This window comes from Tinamus guttatus, unplaced genomic scaffold (genome assembly GCF_059628265.1).
Source record: "Tinamus guttatus ecotype Peru unplaced genomic scaffold, ASM5962826v1 Tinamus_guttatus_pri_ptg000389l, whole genome shotgun sequence".
NCBI lineage: Eukaryota > Metazoa > Chordata > Aves > Tinamiformes > Tinamidae > Tinamus > Tinamus guttatus.
In genome coordinates, this window is record NW_028288923.1 from 4,127,176 (window position 1) to 4,155,141 (window position 27,966).

The 27,966-nt window shown below is 38.6% G+C and overlaps 1 protein-coding gene across 2 annotated transcripts; it reads right to left on the minus strand.

Moving 5' to 3' along the window:
- Positions 1-2,569: 2,569 nt before the first annotated feature.
- NETO2 (neuropilin and tolloid like 2) lies at positions 2,570-27,751 on the minus strand. 2 transcript variants are annotated; one of them, XM_088530881.1, is made up of 10 exons: positions 27,613-27,751; positions 18,271-18,327; positions 16,668-16,808; positions 14,768-15,016; positions 14,600-14,644; positions 14,384-14,511; positions 11,437-11,665; positions 8,275-8,388; positions 6,298-6,891; positions 2,570-2,834 (listed from the first exon to the last, which is right to left on the minus strand). In XM_088530881.1, the coding sequence occupies exons 1-9, from the start codon at positions 27,644-27,646 to the stop codon at positions 6,311-6,313; spliced, it is 1,578 nt and encodes a 525-aa protein (XP_088387007.1). In that variant the 5' UTR covers positions 27,647-27,751; the 3' UTR covers positions 2,570-2,834; positions 6,298-6,310. The 2 variants fall into 2 exon arrangements, with proteins under 2 accessions (XP_088387007.1, XP_088387006.1); XM_088530880.1 differs by lacking the exon at positions 2,570-2,834 and having other exon boundaries at positions 5,907-6,891.
- Between the last annotated feature and the right edge of the window lie 215 nt (positions 27,752-27,966).

The window sequence follows — 27,966 nt, forward strand, 5'->3', positions numbered from 1 at the left end:
CTGATATCATCCCTTACTGTGTGGCCTCTTGACTTACAGTTGCTGATCCACTGTGGGTCTAGCGGACTTTATATTACATCCTAAAACTTTGACTCTTGGCTGAGCAGAGCAAAGCTGGGTTTTTCTTTCCTGTATGTATGATGCTGTGGATTTCTGCTAAGGCGCGCCCAGGGCCTGCAGGCAAGATTGCCCTTCACTTAAAATATTTTACTGTCACTACTGTAAGTGCTTTCATGATTAAAGAAAATAAGGTGGCTTCATGCTTAGGCAACCAGAAGACTAGTTATTACTTTTCAAATATCAGCAGGCCTTTTCTTTTGCTTTGTGATAGGCTTGACTTGCTGCCAATACCTTCAACCACTCAAAATGGTCCTTTGCAGCTCAGCCAGGCAACAAAACAATCTGCATTGTCTTGAAATTTTACATAAATAATTTTTCTTAGTGCTGTAAGTCACAAGGGACTATTCCATACATCAATAGTTTTGGGGTGATACCGGCTTTGTGTAGTGATTCCATACGGATAAACTATGACCTCCAGTTCTGATTTAAGTAAAACCGATTTCAGTAATGTATTTTTCCCTGGGTGGTTCTTGTTTGAGCACCCTATTTTTTGGTTGGTTTGTTTGTTTTTAAATTATGTGTAATCTTCCAGGAATAGAAAATTAACATAGAAATGTATCCTGTACTCTTTCTACTTCTCATTAATTTTTCACTAAACTTCGAGGTTGCCTGTTAGCTTGCACTCCTTGACCAGTGCTGTTGCTATAGAGCAGTTAGCTGCCTTTATCTGTGTTCCTAAGGGGACAAAAGAATACCAAAAAAGAAGCAGTTTCAGACTTCTTGTTTTTCTGTCGAGCATTAGTATTCATCAGCTGTACTGTGACAGTGTTAACAGCAGCTGCTGAAATGCTGTCATTAAATCCTGATGTTACACATCTGGCAGCTTGTCTTCATGTAAGCTAGTCAGTGAACATACATTATGTAGCTATCAATAGTTTTCTAAATTTATATTAAGATAGGTATTTCATAAGTTTAAGCACAATGATACAAAATTTAATCTACCTGGTATTTATTATAGTTCTTTGACCAAGATACGCACATGCTTGCTGTACAACACGTTTAATTTTCTTATGCTAATGCCTAAAGGAAAGTTGGAATTGCAATAGATAAAATAACACCTAATTCAAGTAAAGGATGTGTTGCTCTTATGCTAATGTCTGTCCTCAGTCCTACTCTGAGCAGCAAACTGCTGTATAATAAACCTGTCCAAGCTTGCAGCTTTAATTATTAGCTCTGGGTCTTAACAAGGAAAAAAAAAAAAAAGAAAAAAGAAAAAAGAAGAGCACCTTACTTTTCTGTTATTACTGCCTTCCCTTGAACAGATTAAATGCTTAATTGTTTGTATTTGAATTTGTCAAAACAGATATAAATGCAGAAATGCCTACGAGATTATATAACCTTAGGAGACATACAGAACTTTAAAAATCACCCGATATACGTGATTACCTTAACTATCTAGTACTTTTTGAGTAGTTTTTGCTACACTTGAATTTTACATAGATGTTTTGTGCTCTTGTTACATATTCGAGAATTCCCTTTGCAGTCTAGACTAAATGTTAACAGTGACGAAAGATAAAATGGCCTATTCAGATTCATATCCCTCTGGTAAGTGCAAAGCAAACAGAACATCTTCTCTCTACTAGATCTTTGTTTTCCATTACAACAACAACAACAAAAAATATTTGGCTTCACCTCAAGCCTTCAACTGCTCTGTTGGGTTATTAAATATACAGTGGAAGAGCCAGTAATGAGTCGTATAGCCTATGTACCTTGTCTGTTTGTTCTTCATAAACAGAGGATTCATTACCATGTTTAAGAGACTGGGATTATATTGACTTTTCTTTCTAAGAATCTCTCTTATTCTCATAACTGCTTTCAAGAGTATTTTCCTGTTTTTCTCACCCCCATTAGTCACTGCATCATGCTTTTATATAATAATTGTCATTATTGGTGACTACCATCCAGCTAGCTCAATGCTAACAACTGGCATCTGCCAAGTTATTAGGAGTATTGAAGGTGTTTACTGAAGTGAGGGAACCTAACATATTGCTTAAATAGAATTGCATGCTTTTTTACCTTGAGATTAGTTTGATTTCATTCAACAGGGAGTTGAGCTTTGCATTACAGTGTCCAGTGGGTATACATTCCATTTTGTATTTAAAACAGATTTCTTTTTCCCTCCCATAATATATCTGGAAGGAAAAGAGAAGCAATTTTTGTGGAGGTGATAGCATACTTTGAGGCTAACTTTGCACTATAAGATGTGCATAGTAAGGTTATATTTCTATGTATAAATTTATACAGTGAAATAGGATTTAAACATTCACAGATCCTGATAAATCTAGGTTTGGAAGAAGCAGAAATATAGGAAAATAAAACAAGTATGATGTGCCTCCGTTAATGACCCTGGCAGCATTGACAGCTCTTGCTGCCCAGAAGGTATGGTTCAGATTTCAAAACAGCAAATTATTGAAATCTGAGGTATATAGGTATATTAAGTATCTATTACTTGGTTTATCATAACACTTTTTTTTTTTTCCCAACAGAATTGGTTTCTTCATTATAAAAGGTATTACCATAAATTACATGATGGTAAGGGAAAGACATACAAAGATATCAAGTCCTTACGTTGTTTCTCCCTGGGCTTGGCTCTGTATGATCAGAGAGGCTTATGAAAATTAAGCTGTTTTATCTGGTATATGGTGGATTATCTTCAATAGCTAGATAAGAGGGAACAAGTTGGGAATTCACAAATGTCTGTTGTTGATGATGATCTATGAAGCAGATGGAAAAGAGATTTTTGTTAAGCTGATTCTGCAAAATGGAGTGTAGCAAAGGAACTTGAATGTGAAAATACCCTTGCATTGCAGGTCTATGGTGGCAGAAAATTGCATATTAGAGCATAGCAACATGTGATTTGTTTGTGTATTCATAGGATGGATTTATCCTATACAGACATGGTTACTAATGGAAGTTACAGGAATAGAGCTTGTGGAAATATTAGTTTTTTTATTGCTAAGCTGAGATACGTGCTATAAATTCCTAATTTTGAAAACATAAATCACCTCAACTATGAAAGGTTTAAAATCCTTTCTCACTTTAAATTAATGTACAGTTGTAACGGTATGATCTCAAATAATACAAAATCAGCTTATCTTGACATAGATTTGGAGTCTTGTTTTGCCAAGCATTCTAAGTATCTTTTGAAAAATCATAAACTTTGAAACAAGGACATGTGAAAATGGGCTTGACTGAGTTTTACTTTGAACAGAGGACTGAGAGTACAGGAAGATTAAGCTTTAGATATGGGTTTCCATATATCTGTATGAATAGAAATTGTTCCATTTCAAGTGGTAATTTATTCCTGGCATCTAAGATACAGTTGTCAAGTATTATGTGCTACCATTTGTGTTGTTGATAGTTAGATGAAAGGTTATACTTAAGTAATTCAGCAATTTAAGTCTTATTATCATTAGTGAATGGCAGGCTTTATACATTTTTTTATTTAATAATTAAATTGGTTTGGAAAATAAGGAAAGCCTTTTTTTTTGTTTTTAATTCAGGAGATCTGCTAATACACCGAATTTTCTGCATTAAGTAAAAACAAAATATTTTAATTTTTAATTGTTAAGTATTCTGTGAAGTATATACATGCCAAGTAAGTAGCTTTTCTCTTAAATCAATGATAGCTCTTTCCATAATCATTCTTTGTCTTTATTTAGTAAAGATAGAGACTAATGCTTATAATGTGTTATTGTAATTTGTATTCAGTATGAAGGTCATGGCTTCATACCAGACAAGAGCATTTCATATTCTTTAAATACAAGTTAGTGTTTCTGTGATCACTGAAACATTTCAGAGTTAGTAACAGAGGTAAGTCTGAATTGAAGAGAATTTCATTATACTGGAAAAGGAGGTGTATTTTTAATAGTTACTCATGTTATCATATAAAACAATCTCCTTTCAGATTTTTTGGGTTCAGTGTTAATTTTATCCTTGCAAAAAGCAAGCAGGGATATTCCTGTTGTTACAAGATATATATCGCTTCAAAGTTAATATAATTTAGGGACAGAAGGGACCAGAATACTTTTATTACATAGACAAATATACCTAAAAAAGAAAACTTACTTATGCAATCCTAATACTTACAAGAGTTAGTCGTATGGACTAGAATTACCTATGTGAAACCACAAGATTTCTTGGTGAAAGAATCTGGAACTGTTAAGAGTTTGTCACAAATAACATTCCGTGCCATATAGTTCATAATGAGGAATTTATTACTGACATCAATGAGAAGTGGAATCTGTCAAGAAATGCCGTGATTATTTTTTTTTCCCAAATCAAAATTTAAGTTTTGAAGACTCAACTTTTGCATGAAGCATATGTAAAAAACCCTACTTCATTCTTTCATAATGAAATACGTTCTGTGACCAGCACAAAAACTGACACCAGGATATGCTCGTAGGGGCCTAACTGATGAGCTTCTGACTAAGTTCTTTCTCAGACAGTGGTAATAATTTTGAAGTTACAAAGCACTGAGAATTTTCAATGCTGACCAATTCTCTCTGTGTCTGTTTCTATTTTTTTAACATAATTACATTCTAACCCTGGTGTAAGATCATTTTTCTTTTATCATTGTAATTAGAATTAGTGATTGTAGCTGTTGTTCATATTTTCCTTTAAAGAAAGGATGTTTCACTTGCTAGGATCATATATTAAGATACACCTTTTGTACTATAATCATCACAACAAAAATATTTCACATTAACTATGATTTTACGTACCTTTGTGAGTAAAGGATGTGAACAGTGATTGCAAGCTGGGAGGTCATGTTTCGTGAAAATGTAAATTAAATACCAAAATCAACTCAAACAAAGTGGGGAATCAAAGGTAGGCTAATGTGGAAGTCATCTTAGAAGTACTCTTGGCAAATTGCAATGTGCATAGCAGTGACTGCATGTTATTCAAGCAGTCACTGCATGTTATTCAGAGCTGCTAATATGGACACTGAAACAAGACTGCTGTGCAGGTCCTAGATTTTCATTTAATAAATAGTCTGTACAGTATCAAACTATATAAAAAGTCTAAAAATCACAATGAGAATTATTATATTTAAAAACTGTTCTATATTGTAAAAATGCTAAAATTAGATCAAAACGACCGTTAAAAAAGGTATGAAATGTGCAATTTTGCTAGTGGAAACAAGGGGCTCAAGAAGGCTGCCTTAAAAGAGGCTGATTCAAGTTGCTCTGTGATGTCTCCTTGTGTTCAGGATCCTCACATACCACACAGGCCTCTAGGCCATTCTTTTCATGCAAGTAGGACATGAGCTTGAAGTATCTATCACTGATGTCAATAGAGAAGAAGGGCTCCATGAGGAGTGCAAGGCTATTTTAAGAGACAAATGCACAGTGCAGTCTTTTTATGCAAGTACTTGGAAAACACAGGAACAATATTGTTTTCAAATGGAAGAGCTGTGAAATCAGTGGAGTCGTAAGGTTATATAATGAATGGTAGGACCTTGTAACATCATAAACCTTCTGGAAGCAAAACATTTTTTTTTGTAAGTTTTGTATCTAGAATACCATTTCAGAACCTAGCTGAGTTTTAATCACAAGCTGCAGACATTATATATTCCCAAAGGTACTAAAATTAATATAACTTAGATAAAATATTGCTAAAAGGCAGTAATCCTTTACACTTATTTCTCACAAAACACCAAGTGAGGAACCAGTAAATAAAGGCAATATAAATGGCAAATTGCTGTAACATAATTCTTGAGTGTTAACCAGCACTTAACACAGCAACTCTACCTTCAAATTGACAAATACAATAAAACATCTATGTTGACATACATGTGGTGCACTTAACCACTTTTATTTCTGTAAGTAACGAAGGTGTTAAAATTGTCTTGAAAAGCAGACATCAAAGGAAGAGAAAAGGATGGGAAGAGGCAGGTAGTAGCCATTACTTTCAGTGACCAATAATTGATTATTTTCCCCCCATTTCCTGAACTAATAATTCCCATGCAAAGCCTCTCTTTTGTTGCTCAACTGTATAGGAATCTTGGTAAGGTCAGAGGAAGTCCACTGGTTTTCAACAATAGTTATGAAGACTTCTTTTAATGAAATACAATTAAGCTAAAAGTGTGTGCATCTCGCACGCTGCCTATGGTACATTTTAAATATATACACTGTCATTATATACACAAACATCCTGTATGTACACGGTTATCACCTTCGTTAGGAAGTTAAAAGTCGATAGATAATGAACCTTGTGCAGTATCTTCTCTTCCTCTAACATAGATTTCACAAGGAATCTCTTCCATAACCCTGTCTTCTATGACTTGCTCGGGGCAGTCATGTGCTTGCTTGAAAGTGTAACTGCTTTTCTTGAATGTGCTATTGAAAGTTTTCATTGGCTGAGGTTGTGCAAAATCATTGCGGAAGGGAAGTTCTACGGAGCTGAGGTTTGTCCTGCTTTGTTTTATGTTAGAAGCCTGAGAGCCACAGTGATGGTCGTGAATGCATCTAGAAGCTGTGGAGGAGCGTCTCATTTTCTGGTAATTTTCAAGTTCTTCTGATAAATCTGCCAAATCTGCAGAAATTTCTTTGTCCCTTAGTGAAAAGAGTTCATAATGTGGAGGATCAAATACTTCTTGGAAACCGGTTTTATTGAAAGCAGTCTTGCAAGCCATAACCTTTTTGCGAGGTTGCTTCACTTGCACTAGAATGGAAATGATGAGAAGAACTAACACTATCCCTGATGTGATGCCTATGATTGTTCCATGAGTTTTGGTGATTTGCTCAAATAATCCAGCCTTTTTCTTTTCTGGAAAGAAAAAGTAGGGATTAATATTGCGTATTATTCTTCACCTTTTTGATAATGTGTCAAAGTAAATCAAATTCTGATCATCATGTGAGTGCTATTATTAGGGACATACTTCATGGCACTGGAGACTACCACTACACGTCACTGAGACCTGTCCTGTAGGATCTGTGCATTTGTCCAGCAACTCTAATTCCCTGTCTTTAGCTACCATATATGATAATCTGGCAACAGAAGAGCTGTGCCTAGTGCATGCTGACTCCTAAAGGAGGCAGCTCCGTTTCTGAGCCTGTACTAATTCAGTTTATGTTCTAAGATCCTTGATTTAAAGAGGATTTAGTACAGCTACAAATGCTGCTTCCTCGTCACCATTTGGTGCTATTGGTAATATCCGCATTGAGCAGGAAAGGAAACCTAGAGCTAAAATTATCTCTTTTTTTAAAAGTAAGATGTTATAACAGCAGTGATGTAAAACTGGCTCTGCTGCTAGTCCTCGCTTTGGAAACAGAGTGGCCCTGCCGGCGCGTAGCTGCATTACAGCTGATTCAGTGCCGGCAAGGTCCGGCTTGTTCCGACTGCAACAGCCCACTAATAAAGTCGGTTGGGAAGAACAAAAAGCCAAATCAGCCAACCCAAATCCCTTGGCACTGCTGGGCAGCACTTCTTAGGAAAACACACAAGATGGCAGCAGCAGGTTAAGATGGCTTCCCATGCTTAACAAAATTCTTTGAAGACAATTTTTTCCATTTTTCTGTTCTGTAAAAGTACTTGTCCCAGGTGACTAAGAATTCTGTGCTAATAGAATCTAAAATAATCACTAGGAAAAAAGCACTATATACTACACAGTGTCTCTGTACACAGCAGTTGCATTAACTCTCAGTCTTAACAATTAACAAGTTAAAATCAAACAAATGTTTAGAACTGTATTTAGTGTTGAAGATTACAGTTTCAGATCTGAAGATTTCAGACCTGAAAAAGTCCTTTTCTGCTTGAAGGCTTGTCTTTCTCTTCCCATCTGTATCACTTTTTCTAATAAGATATTAGTTGTCCATACAAGGCTTGTTCATTTAAATTTTAGGAATGGGTCCCGTGCAACCATTGGCAGAATATAGTGACAGACACTATATTCTATTTCTTATTAAGCTAATGTCCTTTTAAAATGGAAAATATATTTTGAAGAGGAACAAAGGTTTTAGCTATAAAGCAGTAGGATCTATCTTCACAACACTTGTATGCCTCCTGAGTTTAAATTAAAAATTTGAAACACCTTCCTGAGATTAATAGAACAGCTGTCTGGGATATTTTTAGGTAAAGACATTTCATGATTTTCTTGAAAGGCAAATGGACTATGCTGTATCATAAGGTTATACTTTGCATTATATTCACCTCTGCAGTGGTTTTCATCCCAAGGGTATGCACAGTTTTGAATGCCATTGCAGACTAAAGAATTATTGATGCACATGTTGCTATGGCAGAAATAGGTGCTGCCTGAGCAGGGAGCTGTGGAAAAGAAGAGGAAGACAATATTAGGATTTCCAAAACTCACACATTGCCCCAAAACAGTAAATTCCTATTATATTAACAGGCATATGCATTATTTATCACTTTGCAATTTAAACACGGGGTTCCTTGAACACATCGCTTCTTATCAGCTAGTTTACTCTGTGTTCATTTGGTTGCTTTCAGATGTATTACCAATGCTACAAACAAAATTATCCTGCCTAAACTGAAAGCAGAAAGAGATAGTCACCCAATGCAGCTGATGGAAGGCTTTAATACTTGTCTTTAAAAACAAAATACTTAGAAATCACATGCTCCCCATCAATTATATATTTATTCAATCTGCTGTGCATCTGTTGTGTAGATGGCATAGCTGGTTCGGAAGCAGTCCCTGGACATCTGCATTTTAGAGCCCAGTAATATGTTAAGGCAAATCAGATTTCAACTTGCACACAACTGTGTTTCAGTGATTGTGAGAGGTTTTGGTAACTGAAGGCATAAAAGTCATTTTTGTCTCTTGCATCTTCCTATTGGAGCTAATGCAGGGATTGAGAGAGCACAGTTTAGCATTTTCTCTATCTAGCTACAGTTAGAAATTTGATGAAATAAATTAACTAGAAAGTTCCTCTGAAGAAGACTTTAAGCATCTCTGAAAGTTCTTCATATTAAAAAAAAATAAAGGGTATTGTATAATATACATAGTGTTTTCTTTATGGCTTCAGAACATGGGACAAGAAGTTGGTGTACCTTTCTCTGCTTCAGAAACATAATATTTTTATCACAGGAATGTCTACAGTTAGTGGAGTCAGTTATACATTAAATAGCATAGATGTAAGCTAGACATTACTATTTCGTTCCAAGCCTTTGACTTCTTGGAAGGGAAAAAAGATCTAGGTGTTTCTCTCTCAAATTGGAAAGAATGTGCAAGTTTTGCTTTATAAATAATGGTCCAATTTATCTTTTATGTAGAATAGCTTAAAAAAGCAGATGTATATAACAGACTACAATGTCTATAAAAATACTTCTGACTGTGGGACAAAGTAGGGGGTATGAAAGTGGTGTTGGGAATGGCTGGTAAGCAGCCAAGTGTATTTGCTAATGCTTCAGTACTGGCTCATCTGGAGGTGCACTGCCTCTGGAATAGCCGATGAAGAACTATGATGCAAGCCACATTCCTGGTCTTATTCCTCTGTATAGGAGAATTGTTTCATGCTTCTGTCTTTTTGGATGATGTGTTTTGCTGTTGTTTCTCCATCCCCATCACAGCATGTGGTTTATGTTCCTGCATAGTCTCTTTGCTGGCTTATGTTTCCATGTCCATAAAGATGGACACATGCACTTTATTTCTGTTGTTTGTTACTGGCAGAGTAAGTCTCCCTAACAGCCACAATGTTTGACAGGGTCCAGGCCAGGATTTCAATAACAGCTGGACTTCTCTTGTAACTGCTTTCTATGACAGGCGCAGTGTTCACAGCGTTGTTGTTACTATCTAGCATTATTCATGTATTGACTCAAGGCAGAAATCAGATACATTGATTTCTAACACTGCTGTTGGCTGAATTACTTTGTCAAATCTGCAAGCAGCACCAGGTATGTGTGAAGTGCCTGTCATGCACAGTTGATTCATTTATGTAAATCTTTTCAGAAATATTGATTGTTTTCATGGTTGGTTTAATATAAATAGCTTAATGATCTGAAAAAAGATAAGCAAGAATTCACTATTTTTGGTTAGAATATTTGCTTAACACCCGATTATTTACAAATACACGAAACCTATTTTTTAGGCCCATACTTTTGAACTACCCTTTGAGAAAAAAAAATAGATAGTATGTCAAGCTGGAAGATAAATAAGAACAACCACATACCACTGTTGACTTTCTTTTGGCAATGACTTTTGAGTCACTTTAAAAATCCTAAATTTGAAAAAGTTATCAAACCTTTGGAGCAGTCATTGTTTCAGCCTCTTATACTCAAATCAATATTTATGAAATAAATCAATAGTTCCTCTGGCAAAATTGCTAGCATTTTCTGACAGAAAGCTGGAATTACTTACACTAACACTGATACTGATAATTACCTTGAAAAATAAAAGGTAGTGGAAAAGCCATTAGAAGTTTGGCAAGCAAGTATTGCATAAAAGTAGTAGTTGCAGAAAATCACAGTATGAAAAATTTACTAAACCCTATTTTAGTTTACTGGACCCTATTTCTATCATCTAACCTATTTTAGATTAACCCATTTAACCTATTTTGTCTTAAATATTAGATCATTTTCAGAAGGACTCAGTTGTTTCTTACTGTCATGTACATAAAGCAGGCAATACAATATTTTTCTTTTTTGTTGTTGCTCTTGAAAGAGTATTTTACAGAAAGTAATTTTTATCCTGTGCTAAACTTTACTGTTATGGAACAGAACATAAAGTCTGCCTGTTACCTGTAACTCAAGCTTTTCTGCACAGTGGTCAGCAGCATTTTTTTCAGGACTGGCTACAGACGTGTTAGTACTGTAAAAAGAGTTGCTTCTTTAAAGCCAAACCTGCACAATTTATTCTGCAAGTAAAAGTTATTGAAAACTTAACCTTTAGCACAAAAGTAGGTTTGATTTCCAGAAGTTAAATGTCAGATGTTTTACTCAGCTCCCCCACTGTATCGCAGATCTCTGCAGTTTCTTCTGACCTTTGAGCCACTGCTGGTGTCTGGCACCGAAGTGAAAGCTGGCAACTAGTGGGAGAGGGCCCTTTAGTCTGCTGTCTTTAAGTAGGTCTGAGCTTGCTGTAGAGCTCAGTGAGGACCTGGCCTGAGGCCGCATTATTACTGAATTCAAGTGAAAATTAATCCCTCTGACCAAGAAGGAAAGCCCTTCTTCAGAACCAGTGCTCATAATGGTGCCAAAGCAAGTATTTTATTCACTTATCTGTAAGTGAAGGAAACAGAAACACCCTTTTTTTTCACATGTTCCTGCTGCAGAAGAGGCAGCTGATGCTTTTCTCTAAATGCCTGAAGTACCCTGATAGAGATAGGAGAAATTGGTACTTTAGAATCTACTTACGATCCACAAAGGAGGTGAACAGCATTCGGAATCTGCTCAGCCTGCTGCCTTCATCGGCCCACATGCGCACCACGCCGGTGCCCGTCTGCAGCACCACGTCGTTGGCTACCGTGCTGCAGAACTTGGCCTTAAGGTTCTCGATAGAGCTGCTCCCATCATACACAGCAACAAAGTTCCGTTTGCATTCATTGGAATGCTCCATTTGGTAGTCCAGAAATCGCAAATAAATCTGTCAGGAAGGGAAAGGATAGTCTCCAGGAAAAGTCATACATAGAGGACTTCTTTTTTCTTAGCTTACTGGCAAATCTGGAATGAGATGTTCCTTGAATAAGGGTTTGTAAGTGAGCCACCAAAGCATGGGAAAGTCCATCCTTAAACTTAAAAAAAAAAAAAAAAAAAAACCTTTTGAAGGTATCTGCTTTGTGTCAGGGAGTTTCTGTCCATTTGGAGACCTGGCTGAGGTCTCCAAATCCATGAGTGAGCAGGTCCTAATCCATGAGGTCTCCAGCACATCCTTAAAACTACTGGTTCTAAATACAGTTTAGAGTTACCTCTGTGGTGATACAACTGAATGATAACAGCCTTTGCCACGCTGCAGCTTTTCATGCAATTTCCTAATGGCAATAATTGTGAATTCCTCGAGCTTGCGAAGAAGGGAACAGGCTAGACATACACTGTGCTGAGTACCTTTTCTTCTGCCCTTTTACTGTATCTCATTTTTATTCTGAGCTAGTGCCAAAGCCCTGTGAAACTGTGTTGTAAGGATTTCACTAAAACAAAACCAGCACCTTTGCGTGGAAACAAAAAAAAAACAATTTCTCCCCACCACGCACCTAACAGGCATGGTTAAAAATACAGTAAAAGGCTGGTAACACCTGTACCGTCTGGCTTTTCCTTCCCCCAGAGCATTACAGAGGCTGGCACTTCCCCTTGCATGTGCTGGGAGAAGGTGCAGCCTGTGCTGTAGTATCTCACACTTTATCTTGCTCGGTTTTGTGAAACTAGCACTTTGTTATATGTAGGTATTTTCCCCTGTGACTTTGTGTGTGTGCATTCAGCATCACGATGTGCAAAGTGATATTCAGTAAATACATTTCTTTTGCCACTCTCTTTGTCAGATTTACTGGCAGAAATTCTCGGCTGTGCTGAGAACGTGTCTGCCGCTGACATCATGTCTCATGGATGTGGGTGTGAGCTGCGCGGCTGGTATTTGGTCTGAAACTCATTATTTTCATTTAAGGATTGCCATTATATGTCTGCTGTGATAGTACAATGGAAGGTAAAAATAAATTAGCACACTTTTAATAGATCTATTCTGTGTATGAAAACAAAAGAAAAATCCCATGAAAAAAGGCTCAGCTCAGGAAAAGCTCCTTCTGGTTAGTGTGCCAGCCAGGTAAGCAGATCTTGTCAAGGCTTCAGATGCTCAGATAGAGATATAAGAGGTCTTTGCTCTTGGATTATATTGATTGAGCTATTCTAGTGGCTTAATTTATTGGAGTAATTATTAGAGGTAATTTATTAAATCTATATTATGGAGATTTTAAAAAGTCCTTTCATTGCTGCATTTGTGTCAGTTTTACAATTTTATTGTTATTACAAAATAAAATAGAAGAAATCAAGAATTTTCCGTGTTGATTTTTCTTGTGAGACTGCAGTGTATTTTATCATTGTAATTCTGACAGAATTGAAGTTTGAGAAACCGCTGTCAGAATACCAAGAGTTATTTTTCTGTAACGTTTTAACTGAATAATTTAGGATGATGATCTAATCTCAAGACTGACCCAACTACAAGTCTGCCTGCTGGCAACATTCAATAATTTATTAAAATACTTAAGAGTAAAATCCAGTGCACTCAAGTGCAAATATAGAAAGAAAACTGTTTTATTATTGTTTCTGGAAGAATTGCTACTATTAGTTAGTCTAGCATAGTGCTCTTGGGAGTTGAGTCACTTCCTCAAAGGCTCAGATATATTAATATAGTTTTAGTTTCTCTCTTGTTCTGTCTTTGATCAGGTTTTTCTTAGGTTGCTGTTTTAGTACTAATTTGGAAGTTGGAAAATAATGCTGGTTAGTTAATCCTTAGGATTATGCAAGATAGCATAGAGTATGTTTGTAATCTTGGCAAACAATGGTATTTAGCATATTTTTTTAAATTTTATGTGCATGTGGCTCATTCAGTGATATTCACTTTAACACACACACTGAGAAGCAAAATTACAAGGGAGTATGCTATTGGGAAAAAATATATCTATATTCTTCACTGTAACTCTTAAGTAATTAAGAAGGCATACTTTGGTGTCTCGTGTTAACTTTTTGGCTCTAACATCTAATATGCCCCTTTAGGGCTTGGGTAGGAAAGTTCTAGGAAATTTTATTATGGCACTTAAGATTACATGATCCTATAGCAAAGTTGGAAGAGAAGGAGTGCCAGTATTTCAGCCACTTCCAGGTAAAGCTCTTCATTTTATCTCAGACTGCTCATGAAAATACGTTTAAATTAAGGTGCCAGATTGTGAATATGGCTGTGAGGAGCAGCTATGTCTTCTACTGACTTTGAAGAGAACTAAATGCCCAGTAGAACCCCGACAGCAAAATTTTGAACCATGGCAGCAAGATTTGCTGGTGTTTGTCAGACTTAAGCCATCATTTTTGCCTGCAGTTTTCCCATAAAATAGATCAAGTTAAAGGCCCTTGAAAAATGTTTCCTAGGCAGTTTTCAGATTTATTTTCTATGTTAAATGTCAAATATTAGGAAGAAAACAGCAGTGGATCTGCTGTATAAGTTTAATTTCAGAAACAATCATCTATCTGGATTTCCTAAGCCACTGATACTAATTCATTTCAGTGAAAGTGAGACATTATGCAAATAGCAGCTAATGACTTATTACCTGTTACTAATGACTTGGAAGCCAATTATATACTGAATTAGATGAATGAAACCAACCTTAGCATTTGGAGTAGCCTTAATTGTCCATATGCAGTCAACTGCTTGTCCAGGTTTTGTTTTTTCTTCTTGTTCTACCTGACTGGAACGTACTATTCCATCAGCTCCCGAGAGCTCAAATTGGCAGTCTAGAGAGAACATACAACTTGTGGTCAGATGCAATGTGATATTCATTAAAAACTTCACATATAAAAAATTGGTAGTGTAATACTAGACCTGGAATGGGATTTAAAATACCTCCCAGGTAAGTGAAGTCAGGATCTGTAATAGAAAGAAGTCATGAATTACAAGGGCTATTAATGCTAGAGAACAACTTCAATTATTCAATGGTGGGACAGATATGAACAACAGGATTCTTCACTAGGAAAGGATAGATTTATTTACCCGGTATAAATGAGTACTTTGCTTGAAATCCTTTTCCTTCCAGCTCCTCGTCAGACGTAAACTTGATCCACATAAATCTCCCTGTTGATCTAATCAGTGAAGGACTTTTCAGACCACAGTAACGATCAATGAGAGGTGAGAAACCGAAAGGTCCATCTCGAACCTCCAGATGATCAAACCGGCATTCAAAGGAGGGTTCTATGTAATAAGGCTCATCAAAGGTCAACTCAATTCTTTGTCTTGGAGCAGCTGGCATAGAAAAAATGAGCAAAATATTAGAGGAAGTTATATAAAATACAAATGAAGATATGATACTAATGAAAAGAGAATCTCCAAAATAGTGAGATAAAAAAGAAATGGACACATGCAAAATACAGGAGACAAAACATTGTGATATGTAAAAGAACGGAGAAGAAAAAGATACCAAGAACAATTCACTGATATATTTCCTAAGACATAAGCCATATGTGGACATTGATTGGCCCATGTAGCAGCGAAATCTCTTATTAGACTGTTCAGAAAAGTATAAATGGTTCCTTTAGATAACTGATATTCAGGTGATTATAAATGTTGATAGGTCTGAACCAGTAACCAGTAGGATTTGAATTAGCCTCCTAAATCCTCATGAAGTGCAACTATGGCTACTTTTTGACCTGATTTTTGCATCTATGTATTTGTAGTCTGCATCCCAGTTTGGAACTGGGACTTTATATTGTGTGTATAGCTCCAGTGGGTTTTGTTCTTTTCATTATTCTCTATCAGCTTTCAGATACTCATTGGTACAATTAAAAATCAAATGCTATCTTTATTCTTCTGGATGCAAAAAGGATTTGTTTATACATATCTGGAGTGTTTAGATGAGATGCCACCCTAACATGAGTTAGAGAAACAAATCTGTGTCTCCTAATTTGGACATATTGGCAGTGGTCTGCAGGAAGGGCCACATCTTAGCTTGGTTGTGAAGATGAAGACACAGAAACTGATTCTGTGCCCTGAGGCAACTGTCTTGCACAAAGAAGCAATGGTCCCAACGCGCAGGCTGCACAGGATGGCTGCTTTACTGGCCATTCTGCTACAGGGAAGATGCAAAGCTCTAGAAATGCAGGCACACAGATAAAAATGATGGCCTATGTTAAGGCAGAACAAGGTATTAAGTATAAGACTGCACAAGTAAAACCTCGTTATGTGAAATATTCTAATTAATTGATATGAATTGGATGAAAAAATTGAATAGTGTTTTTTAGCTAATGTCAGTGTTTTTTTGGATGCATCTTAATACGAGAGAAAATAATTAGTGCCCAAGTCCCGTGGTCTTTATCCAGGATACTCCCACTGGAATGTGTTTTTTCTCCTTAATGATTTTTTCTTTGTCCCTGTCATGTTATTTTAATAGTGACCTCAGTGGTGCTAACAAACCTGTGTATTTTTAGTAAAGTGCTATGGTGCCAGTCAAGTGTGTCTTTTTTGTTAATAAAAGACAGCATAAAGGCTTTCTGCCTGTGAGATGGCCCTGGAGCAATACAGTATGTTCTGGTAAATGCTGAAGATTGTCTTCAGCCGTCTTTTGCAGTTTATTATCAGCAACATCTAAAGTGATAATAAGATAACAATTAAGCTATGGTTTTTATCTCATTAGCTTTGTGCCTTGATAGATTAGAGATGAGACGTGCCTTACTCCATACTGTTAATTCCTAAATGTTTGCATTTTCTGTTCATTTGTTGCTATTGGCTTTGGAGAGCATGTTCAACTTTTTTTTTCTCACAACAAAACGACTGCAGTATTATGTTACCAATGTGGCTATATGCTACTGGACAATACAGTTAAATGACAGTCTTAACATTTCAGTGTCCTCCATATGACAGTAATTACAGCACAACAGACCAGAAATGGAGCCTGTACCTTCCAAGATATAGATACACTCTTGATTTGGCGGGTACGTGTTAGGGTAGTTTGGCGAAGCAAAGTGTCCTCCATTACTTGTCCGTACCCAGTTATCGCACTGGGTGGGAGGAATGCGGTTCACTCCAATATTTTGCCCACCTTAGGGGAAAAAAAAAACATGATCAGATGTCTGCAGCAAGCATGCAAATTTGGTATTGCAAAGAAAAAAAAATTATGTAGAGCAGTAGTATATCAAAGAAGCATGTTTTGATTGAAAAATCTCTTGCTGCATATGTCAATTTATGTTCAATTTTAATATTGAGCTAGCAAAGTCATTTTGTTTAATTTAGCAATGTGATGTATCCTGAAGAAATCACTGTTTTGGAGTATGAGATCTGACAGTAATCCTTGGTAAAGGAAGAGAGGAAGTAATTTTTACCCAAATGAGTTTAATTCTTGATTCTCTTGTTTCTCAGTCAGATATTGCCAGCCACTGAGACTACAGCAGCACTGTTTTATGACCCACTTTTCCATCCCTATGCAGATATAATGCAAATATATTTGTAAGCATTTACTACTTCTGGCCCTGATAACTAAGTATACTGAAATACATGACCCTTAGCCTGAGTATTTCTTTACAGGAATTTGTTAGTCTACTGAATGCAGATAATATGCAAATACACTAAGTACAGCACTGGCAATTAATGAAGTAAAATTACTTGCTGTAGATACTGGTAACTGTACTGGTAGCTAAGGATGTTGTTTACGATCAAAGTTCTCTTCTAGATGTATTGAGAAATACAATTTTTGGCTGAGATCATGTAGTTCAATAAGGTAGTGTGCCACGGTGGAGCATTTGCAGGAGCTTTCTTAGTCCAGCTTCCCTTTTCCCTGGAGAAAGGGCTAGGGAACCATGCGATCCCTCTGACATTCTTGTAAAGCGTCTCTGCCTTTTTCCTTTGATAGCTGCAGAAAACGAGGCACAAGCTCTTCCATTTCTGCTAGTCTCCCTAAATCCCACAGAGGTTTTCTCAGGGTGTTGTTTGTACTTAGGCAGCCTTCCCTGGAGACCTTTGCAAAGGGAGACCTGCTAAAAGGTCCTGGTTGCCCTCCGGGGGCTGCAGCACCTTTTCCCGGATCTCAGCAGCCTTTCTGTGTATGGGGGTGAGACCTCAGTCTCTCCTCCACAAATTTATAAAGAAAGTGCTCTAGGTGTCCTTTCTCTCCTATGTATGGATTATTCCCATATATGAGAAAATAAGGTTTGTGCAACTGTTGCCTTCCTCTCTGGGGAGGCACTGAATTCAGAAATGCTTGTGGGTGGACTGTTTGAAAAGCTGCAGAAAACTTGTCAAATGCAGAAAATGTGAATTTCTGTGGTGTTTCTTCCCACCTTTAAGGTCTAAAAGCTCTAGAATTTTAACTGGGTAAGTGAGCTTCCTTTTTTTGTGTATGTATGTAAATCATGGGTATGTTCAGTGGAAAAAATGCTGAGATTCATTCTTTTAATTGAAGAGCTATTAGTACCTGAACACAAATACCTTCTTTGACTTATTTTACTTATTTCAAAATTATAAAACTCTTACATTTTTGAAAGAAAACCATCAACCCAAATCTGTACCTTGTGTCTTCTGTGCAATGGCAATCCCTTCCACTACAAGAATTGTTACGAGCAGCACTGATGAGAAAAGTTGGACAGGAAAAACATCAGTTATCAAACAAAATGTAGAGACCATCTTCTGCAGCCCTGATGCATGCAAATCCCAGTATCACTGACAACAACAAAAAAATCAGAATATACAAAAATAATTAATGTACTCCTTAAAATTTCAGCTTTAGGACACTAGTGCAGTTCAGGTGGCACTGCTCATACTTTTTCCACTTTCCTTAAGAAAGTGTTTATGAGAACAGCAAATTCTTGTCTGAGGAGCTTCAAAAATCTTAAGCAGAATATCAATCAACTTACAAGCATTTTAGAAAAGTAAATGCAATCTACCTTCAGTATAATTTTAATATCCTGAAACGAGATGTTTGACTGCTGTAGTGAACCATATTTATAATAAAACTCCACATGCATAACATGCATATGAAAGACTTCTGTGGCTCATAAGAAGTAACCAGAGCACAGGAGCCCATGCGAGGCCTTATCCCTGGCGGGGCTGCAGAGTCCGGTAGGGTTGTGCTTGCAGGCTGCTGACAGCGATGCTGCGTGGAGCCGCGGGAGCAGAGACTATCCAATCCATGGACTGTATGTGGTTATGAGACTTTTATCACAACTACCTTTTCCCTTGGGAGACAAGCACACATCTGTGTTTGCTCCGAAGTTCCCTCAGTTTACTTTTTAAGATCCTTTCTTTCAACTGTGAAATTCAAGGGTCCAAGTTTAAGTGCCATAGATTATAATGCATTGTTATAACAGATTATAATGCAGTGTTATACCCAGCCTCTATTTTGCATGGCCATAACAATCTCAAATTTACACCACTTTATAATTTGTCGTACTGCTTCCCACAATGAGATTTTTTTTTGAAACAAAGCAAACAAGCACAGAAACCCAATATAAGGAAAATAAATATTTTCATGACTAACAACATTGATATAGCTGGTGACTATCAAATCTTAATAAAAACTTTGTATTTTAGTATAGCTATCTACTATGGCAAACTCTTATGGCAAACCTTTTTCTTCTTTTTTCATCTTAAAAATATCATTAGGCATTTGAATTTCTCTATATTTACTTCAATAGTAATTTTCTCCTCCACAGATAGCAACAGCAAAGATACTCAGTTATGCATTCGGTGGCTTCCCTTTTCAAAAGGATGCAGATACAGAAACAAGTCTCCTAAAAGGACTAAAAAAATCTGATTGGTTTTTCACTAAAGCCTGTGCTGTTTCTATAAATAGTCTGGAGCTGTATATATCTGTGCAAGTGCAAAAGAACGGTACGTGTTTCCTGCAGAACGGCATGGATATTCAGGCAATTACAGCAGATAAATGGGCTGAATATTTGTCTTACTGTCTTCTTTTTGTCATATTATATGGCTGAGTGGGTATAATAAGTATGGGCCACCTTCTCTTTGTCCCTCTGCCCTTTTTGTCCTCCTCATTTTTAACCTCTTCCACCTCTTTCTCTAGCAGTGCCTGTCCTTCTCATGCGGTCAAAGATCCTTAAGATGTATTCAAAGCAGCCCAGGTACTAAATGTTTAAGAGCTTTCCTCAGCCATTGCCTTTATCCCTGGTAATAGTAAAATAAAGAAAAGAGATGTCTCAATGATTAATATTCTGTATGTGGGCTGTCCTTATCCCCGTGGTATTGCTAGCAAAAGGGTAGCGATAGAGCTGCACCTGCTTTTTGTGAGAGGGCTGAGGTAGTATTGCCTCAAACTGGGTCTGTTTATGTGACATAATATAGTACAGGACAGCAAATAGGAGTTTTTTTTTTTGCCTCAAAATGAAGCCTGTCAGTATTCAGGATGAAAAGAAAAGAAAGAAAGGAGAATTAGCCAAATATTTGTAATCCTTTTGGACTGCTTCCATCAGCCTCTTGTTTGCGTACATTTTTTTAAAAAAGCATAAAATCATTTGTGTTCTAAATCCCTACCACTACCTGAAAAAAAAAGTTTTCAAATTTTAAAGCCTAACTTGGATCATATAAAGTCAGTACAAGGAAGGAAGATGTCTAGAGAAGGCACACATACTGAGGGTGCTCTGGACAGCTAGTGCTGAGCTGCTATCCTGATGCAGCATGTGGGGACTCAGACACAGCAATTCAGACAGGTCCAGGGAGATACCATGCTCCTTTGACTGGAAGTTTTGTAGCGTTTTCAAAAGGACCGGTAATGATGATCCTGTTATTTGAACGAACTTCACATTGTTATAATGTACTTGCAATGGGCCACTATTGTCTTCTGCTGCCTTTCTTTTCTGTTTTTTTTTTTTTAATGTTTGTTTGTTTTTCTTAAGCCTATCAGCTATTACTGTGATAATGTGATTGCTCCTTAGTGTGTACGGAAAAAAAATCTAGATTAGGTCCATATTTTACTATGATACAGGACACAAAGGACAAGCGTCTAAAAAAATGCATTTGAATGGGGCTTGCTGGTGGAAGCAGAGAGCACAGTGCAGGACGGGATGGATGTCGGAGAGGGGAGGACGAGTTTGTTTGGTTTGTTTTCCATGAAAGCAAGCGGTGAGAATCCTCCTGGAGGATACTCAGCTGTGGCAGGTTGACCTTATAGACCTGCTGGTTGTAGAGATAATAGAGGCTGGTGCTTCTCCAAGTTCCACTGGCACCTACTGCATGGTATCTAAACTGGAGAAGAGCTGTCATCAAGCAAACAGCCGCATCGCCACTGAGGCAGGCAAATTAAGAGGGGCTTTTTCATTCATTAATCTGGTATTCGCTACAGACTCTTATTCCATGAAGTGTTGGGAAATTATTTTTTACTACCTTTTAAAGCTCTGGTAGTTTTTATTGGTGTGAAGATTAATTAGAAATTTAAAAAGCTGCAAGTTTCTGCCTCTGTTTTTAAAAGAATCTTTGTCCTTTTCTCCCTTCTTTGCATGAAATATTTTAGATCACATAGCCTGCAGACAGCTGTATAAATTTTTAAGAGTGAAGACACTAATGATATATTGCAATCATTATTACTACTCAGTTTTTGTAATAGGCTTATGGAATAATTTAAAAGAATCACCTAAACCAGTGTAAAAAAACACACATTGTTTGTGGGGTTAAAGACTTTTTTTGATGGTATTTCTTAAAATTCCCCAGAAATGAACATAAGACATAAAAAATAAATTGTTTACTGATGTATAAATAGAGAGATTCACAAATGACTGTCATCTCTCTAAAAATGGAATTAAATAGTTTCTGTTTTTATAGTAAAAGAATTCTCAGCCAACAGTAAGAAATTAGTGTTTTGCTTAGGAAAACAAGTGCTTTAGGCTGCAAATTTGACATATGCTTGTATTTTCTGGCAAGATGCACTCCTCAGATTTCATGGCATACAGTTTTGCTCTCAGCTCTGTAGGGTATGTCTTCCTGTGCCTTTTCGGCATGCTCTAGGGATCCTCCCGTACAGCGAAAACAGAGGAGATCTGCAGAGTGCCTTTGAGAGCAGGGTCTTACTTCAGTGATGACACTGGGGAACTCGGCGTGCAGGGCAAGCATGGAAACAAGTTGGAAGCAGTCACGCAGAACTGAGGAAAACATGAAAAATTCCTCCAGTTCTTAAAATAAAAATAATGTGGAGTATTACACATTCTTAGTACCCTGGCAGTCAGAATCCTAGGAATAAAGATGACAGACATTGCTTAGGGCAAGGCTCCCTGTTAGAGCTCAGTGCCGTGCTGCCTGGGTTAGGCGCTACCTTGTATACATAGATGCCAAGCAAGCAGTAATTGGCAACATGCATGTTATAAAATCTAGCCACGATGCTTGCTATTTTCTGGCAGATAGCAGCCTAGAATAATGCTTGGTCTTAATTACATACCATGCTTTGCCTTACGGGAACGAATCCTTTTCTATGTACTGTTCTTAAACGTAGCTCCTAATTTGCCCAGTGTGCTAAAATTCATGCTAGCTTCAGTAAGAGCTATCACAGCATATGCATCCAATGATTTTCCACATGTTTAAACTTAAATTGTAGCTATTGATGTCAAGACATTTGTGATACTATATCCCTTCATACTGTCTCACCAACAGCATTTGTGTTGTAGTTGCTTTTAAGGATTCTGATTTCATCGAAGTTCCTATGACATCAGATGCTGCATATACTTAAAATAATTCACAGATTTTGTTGTGAAAAACTTATTATAATTTAGACGACAAAGTAGAGTGCAGAAAGGAAAACAGAAGTTGCTGGATTTTATATAACTAACTGGATGGTCTCCTCCTTCGCTTTCAGAAAGTTAATTAAGTGCATTTCAGTTTTAAAGCGTTTTTAGCTCAGAAACAGACCAACTGTAAAGTCCAGGGGAATGAGATTTTTCTCTCTTCCCAGCATTTGGTGACATTTACAAGTTGATAAAAGGAATATTGGATTGCATCTGTTCCTGTTTCTTTGGGGCAAACAATTTTAGTGCTGAGGAAGAAAACATGGCAGCTTTTGAATCCCACATGTTCTTACAGGCTATATATGCTCCCTTATTTCTTGTGGCCTCAAAAGGACATTTGCAAATTGTTAAAATGAGTATCAAAGAACAGTGAAGTTGGTTGCCTAGAATTAACCTATTGACAGCTCCAGTGATTTCTGCATGTTGCTTTTTTAAAGATCCTGGAATATGCTGCAGGATTGCAACAGACAGGGAGGGAGGTGTGCATAGGGGAAGACATGTTTTAGCTCTTTGCAAAGCAATATTACCCATGCTAATGGAACTGCCAAGCCAGTTTTAATCCTCCTCTCAGAAGCCTGATAGCAGAAGTGGGCTTCATCAGCTATTAACAGACTCTAGCGCCTCTCCGAGATCCAGATCTTGTTAGGCATTTAGCATGCCAGCAGGATGTCTGAATGCACTCAGGTCTGTGCTCAGATGTAACAGTTTCATCTCACCCCAGCTGTTTCCAATAGGGATTTCTCTCTTTAAGATTGCCAAAGAAACAAACTGGGAGTCTATATTTCTGCAGAGAAATCAGGTCAACTGATTCAAGAAGTAAATGCAGTTCCTCCACTTTCCTTTGATCAAAATCATCTGCAGAACAATTCATGCTTGGACAGATCTGTGACAGTCCCCTCCAGGTTTTCTCAAAACATTTAACACTTCTGATCCCTTCCTCCATTAGAAATATACAAGCAGTTGGGGTAGTTTTATTTTTCCAGTTTTTCCACATCCTGTTACTTATAATCCATCTCTGGGCATATCTGCCAGCAAAACTTCTGCCAGAATAAAATTGTGCAGTTTTAAAATAGCAGTTTTCCTTTTTATATATAGAAGTAGTGGTCTTTTTTTTTCATTATTTTATTTTTACCACCCCTGCCAAGCCATATGCAGCAAGAGACTGCTAAGGTGGCTGCAAGTACAAACCATTTTGATGAGGGTTTCAAAAACCTAGTCAAAATACATATACTGAGATTTCCCTGTAATGGACAGGACTGATCTTACTGTACATATATGACTATTCTGAGAACCTCTTTCCCGGGGATTACTTACTGCTAAATCTTAGGAGTACTGCTGTCATCTTCTGTCATGTCTGAGAGCAATTTGCCTAAAGAGTATAAATGGTTTTCTTTTTCTAGCTTCTCACTCTCAGTCTCTTGAAGAGAAACTGTTCATGGATTTTATTGTATGCTAAAGGAGGAGGTGTTTTGTCATAGGCACTGTTAATGGTTGGTAGCTTTTTCCTATTGCATAGTGGATCTGCTTTGTAATACCAGAAAATGGAGTGAAGCATAGAGAGGATTAGATACATGAGGAAATTTTTCATTAAAAGTTAGTTGCTAATTATTAATGAAAAAAATGCACTCCCTGTAGCCCAGTCAGCTTCAGGAGCAGGTTGTCGGTCATATAGCAAGCTAGGTAAGCTGTCCAAGACTATGGGTGCTTCATTTATTAAAAAACAAACTAGAGTGCACAAGGCAGGAGAGCAGCAAGCTTTTTTTTGCAGTGCTAGAACCCCAGCTGTATCCAAGACCCCGTGGATAAGCATTTGCTTCAGTCCAGATGAGCATGTCCACCACTGTGCATGTCACCGGTTCTGGGAGTAAATAAGCCCCCAAGAACTACTTCTGCTACAACTGCAGTGAACTGTGTTGTGAATTTCTGACAAGTTCCTAAGTGATGAATAGCCTGCAAAGTGTGATTCTGGAGGGTAATGTTTAATCTCGCTCTATAAAATAAAACTTAGGGAAGACACGGAAAATCTTCTTCATTAGCTAGGGATAAATAATTCAACAGCTTCAGTATTATTTTATACTGACTATAATAATACACCTGATTTATACACTGACCTTTTCAATTGATATCAGCATATTTAGAGCTAGAAGTTCTAGCAGTACTGTTAAGTGTGCCCTAGGAAATGTTCATGTTTTTGAAGTTAAGCTACTCTGGAAGTGGGGCATTCTGGATACTAAGTTTGTATACTCATTAACAGCAGGATACAGCAGATACCTAGTTTATAACAGCAGCTTTTTGGAACCTGTTCTACAGTTACTCAAGTTGCTTCTGCTTAATTCAGTGCAAGCTGTTTGGTGCTTAGCATTTCTGATTGCTGCAGAGAAGATCATAAGTAGTGCCAGGTTTTATGTAAAATAAATTTGGGCGTGCATTTGATACTGCCTTCATGAGACCTACTGTAGCTTCTATAACCAGTACCTTGCTTTATGTTTCAGTGGGGAAAAAATCATGAAAATGTGAATACATTTTTAAATTATGCATTTCTTTGCTTTCTTTCAGCTTCTTGGGCTGTTTATTACACCTTTTCATTTTGGAAACAGGAGGCTGTAATTCCTAGTTTTTATGTGGAAGGAAGCATTACTTCCTAACACTACTTGTTTGTGAGAAATTAGCTGTTAAAATCATGCCAAAATGCAAATGAGAGGGCTGAGCAGAATGGCAGGAAGTTAATCATAGTAGTTCGCATTCTTGCAACCTGCCAGGGTTGGAAATAGTTCCGTACTCCTTGGAAGGCTGCAGATGTCAACTGTCGGGGTAGCTGTGTTTTAGTTTAGTACTGACTGTTCATTGAAATATCTGGACAGAAAGCACAGAATTTGGGCTTTTCAAGATAATGATGGAAATAGTTGAAACTAATGTACAGTCAGAATTTGATTTTAGATTTGATTTTTTTATCCAAATAATTGCACATGGGAAGAAGGCAAGAGGGAATAGAGTTGAAGAATAGGAACAGGGTTCTACCAAACATTTGATGGAGAAAGAGATATGGTGAAATACAGGTAAATATTTGATTCTGAAGCATAACAAAACCATGGGTTTATTAAGGAGGAGTCTGTTTTCCCCTCTTAGGAAGTACAAGGTTATAATGTTTTATTTTGGTAGCACTGTTGCAATTTGCAGTTTTTTCCTAGTGGAGCATCCAATCCCATTCAGAACTGAAGCTGGGAAGCAAAAGCTTTGCCTTAAAATGTCAAAAAAAAAAAAGGTAGTTTGTAACTACTCCTAAGAAAGCAAGTGGGCCCTGGCTGGGCTGCGCTTCAGCACAGCCCGCAGCAAGCAGGACTGCAGCCTCACTGCCCCGCTGCACGGCCAGCTCTGGAGCAGCGCAAGGAGCTGGTGCAGGGTGACTTCTACAAGTTTGTGCTTAACACTATGGACAGGGGCAGTAATAATCATAGTAACATGTTACTTAAGTAAGTCCTTAATATTGAGATACAGAGAGCTGAGAAAGAACAAGATAAGAAATGTGGATTATCACAAACTGAGTATCATGGGCCTGCTTCTGCCCTGGGGAATGCAGTCCAGAAAAAAAAAAAAAAAAAAAAAAAAGATTTGCAGATGCTAGAAATGTGCATTATATACATGTCATGTTAAGAACAGGAGATAAAATTGTTCCTAAATATAGGGAACATTCTTTTTTCCACAATATATTGAGGTTGATGGCTTTTCAGATACGTGCAAATAGAATTCTCCAATAACTTGAATCCAAAGCTATTTTTAAGGAGGAAAAATATTACTACTGCTATAGGTAGTCTCCATAAAGGCTTTAAGCAGGATGCGACTCCTGAAATACCGAAGCTTCTGCAGACTTCCTCGGAATTGTCCCCTTTGAGGGTTAAATCGCCATGTCTATTTATAGGAAGCCTCTTTCTTTGTGATTAGATGTAATGATCTGACTATATAAAGACTTCTAGTGAAGAGGAGATAAAAGGGAGTGAATGATGCTAAATAATGACAGGTTGTTTCTGTAGTCATGGCAAGGGATGCAGTTAGCATACTAACAGCGACTGAGTGGTTCTCTGCGATTTATATGTTATAAATCAGAAAAAAAACTTCTCTTGGAAGGACTTTTTAACTGGACACTGTAGTGTGTTTGTAAGAGACAGGGGTGAGGTCTGCTCAGGCGAGTCTTGTAATCACATTTTTAGGAATTGCATACATTTGAAGTGGAGTTAAATATATGTAGAAGTAATTAAGCAGAAATGTGAGTTGTATTTTAATGTTGTTTTGTCGTGATTTAGGTTATTTAACTGTGTGACTTGATGACAAAGTGAGAAAAATCTAAATGCTTCCCCAAGCAAATCCCGTCTTCCTGCATTGTCCAGAAGCAGCACACGGTTCATACTACATCTACATGTAGCCACTTAACTGACAGTATCCTGTACTAATTATTACCCTAATGAATTAAAAATATTTACTTAAACCCTCAAGGCATCTGTCCTTCAGGCTAAGAGCAGGGGGTTACCTGGTCTGAGGAAACATGCTGGATTTAATAGAGGCTCTTTGCAACTTTGGTAGGGGGGAGCTCAGATAGAAACACTTCTCTGCTGCGCAGCGGCTTTATGGCTTAAATGCCACGAGCAGCCGTGCGAAAATCTCCGAATGGAATAATTCGGTAAGGCTGCCTGAGGGCTCCGGTCTGCCAGGGGGGATCGATGCTGCTCGGGCAGCTCGGGCTGGCCGTGCCCCAGCGCGGGGCGGGCGCCGCGCGGGGCTCCCGCGCGCGGGGTTCCACTCGCCGCTCCGGGCGGGCGGAGTCGCGCCCGGAGCCCGCCCGGCTCCTCTCCCCGGCGCCCGAGCAGGCTGGAGCCGAGAGCCCCGCGGGGAGGCGCGCGCCCCGCTCGCGGCAGCCGGCGCCGGCGATAGCCCCCGTTTTATGCCGCAGAAGCTGCTGAACGCGGATCGCGCTCCGCCAACGGGCGCCCCGTCCCCGGCCGCCGCAGCCCCGCGCCCGCCCGTAGCTCGCGGCGGAGCCGCCCCCGCCCGGCTCCCGCCCCGCAAAACTTTCCGCCGGCCCAAGGGCCGCGCCGGGGGCGCCCCGCGCTCGCTGCCCGCCGCTGCTCCTACCTTCCAGCACGGAGCACAGGTTGCGCAGGGCCATGGTCCCTCGGCGGCGCCCCCGCGGCGGCGGCTTCAGAGGCGCCCCATGGCCGCGACCGGGGCCCCCCGCGAGGGCGCTGTGGCCGCGGCTACGGCTCGGCCGGCCCCCGCCCGCCCGCGGCCATGCCCGGCGCCCCCGCGCGGGGCGCGCTCAGCACGCGCCGCCCGAGCGCGGAGCCGCCGCCGCGCTCTGGGCCATGGGGCGCGCGCTGCCCCGGGCGCTCCGCGAGCCGCCCGGCGCCTCCCAGCGCCGCTCGAGCGGCCGCCGCCAACTGAGGCTCGCCTGAGATAGGGAGGGTGCCCGCCTGGCTGCGCCGCTTC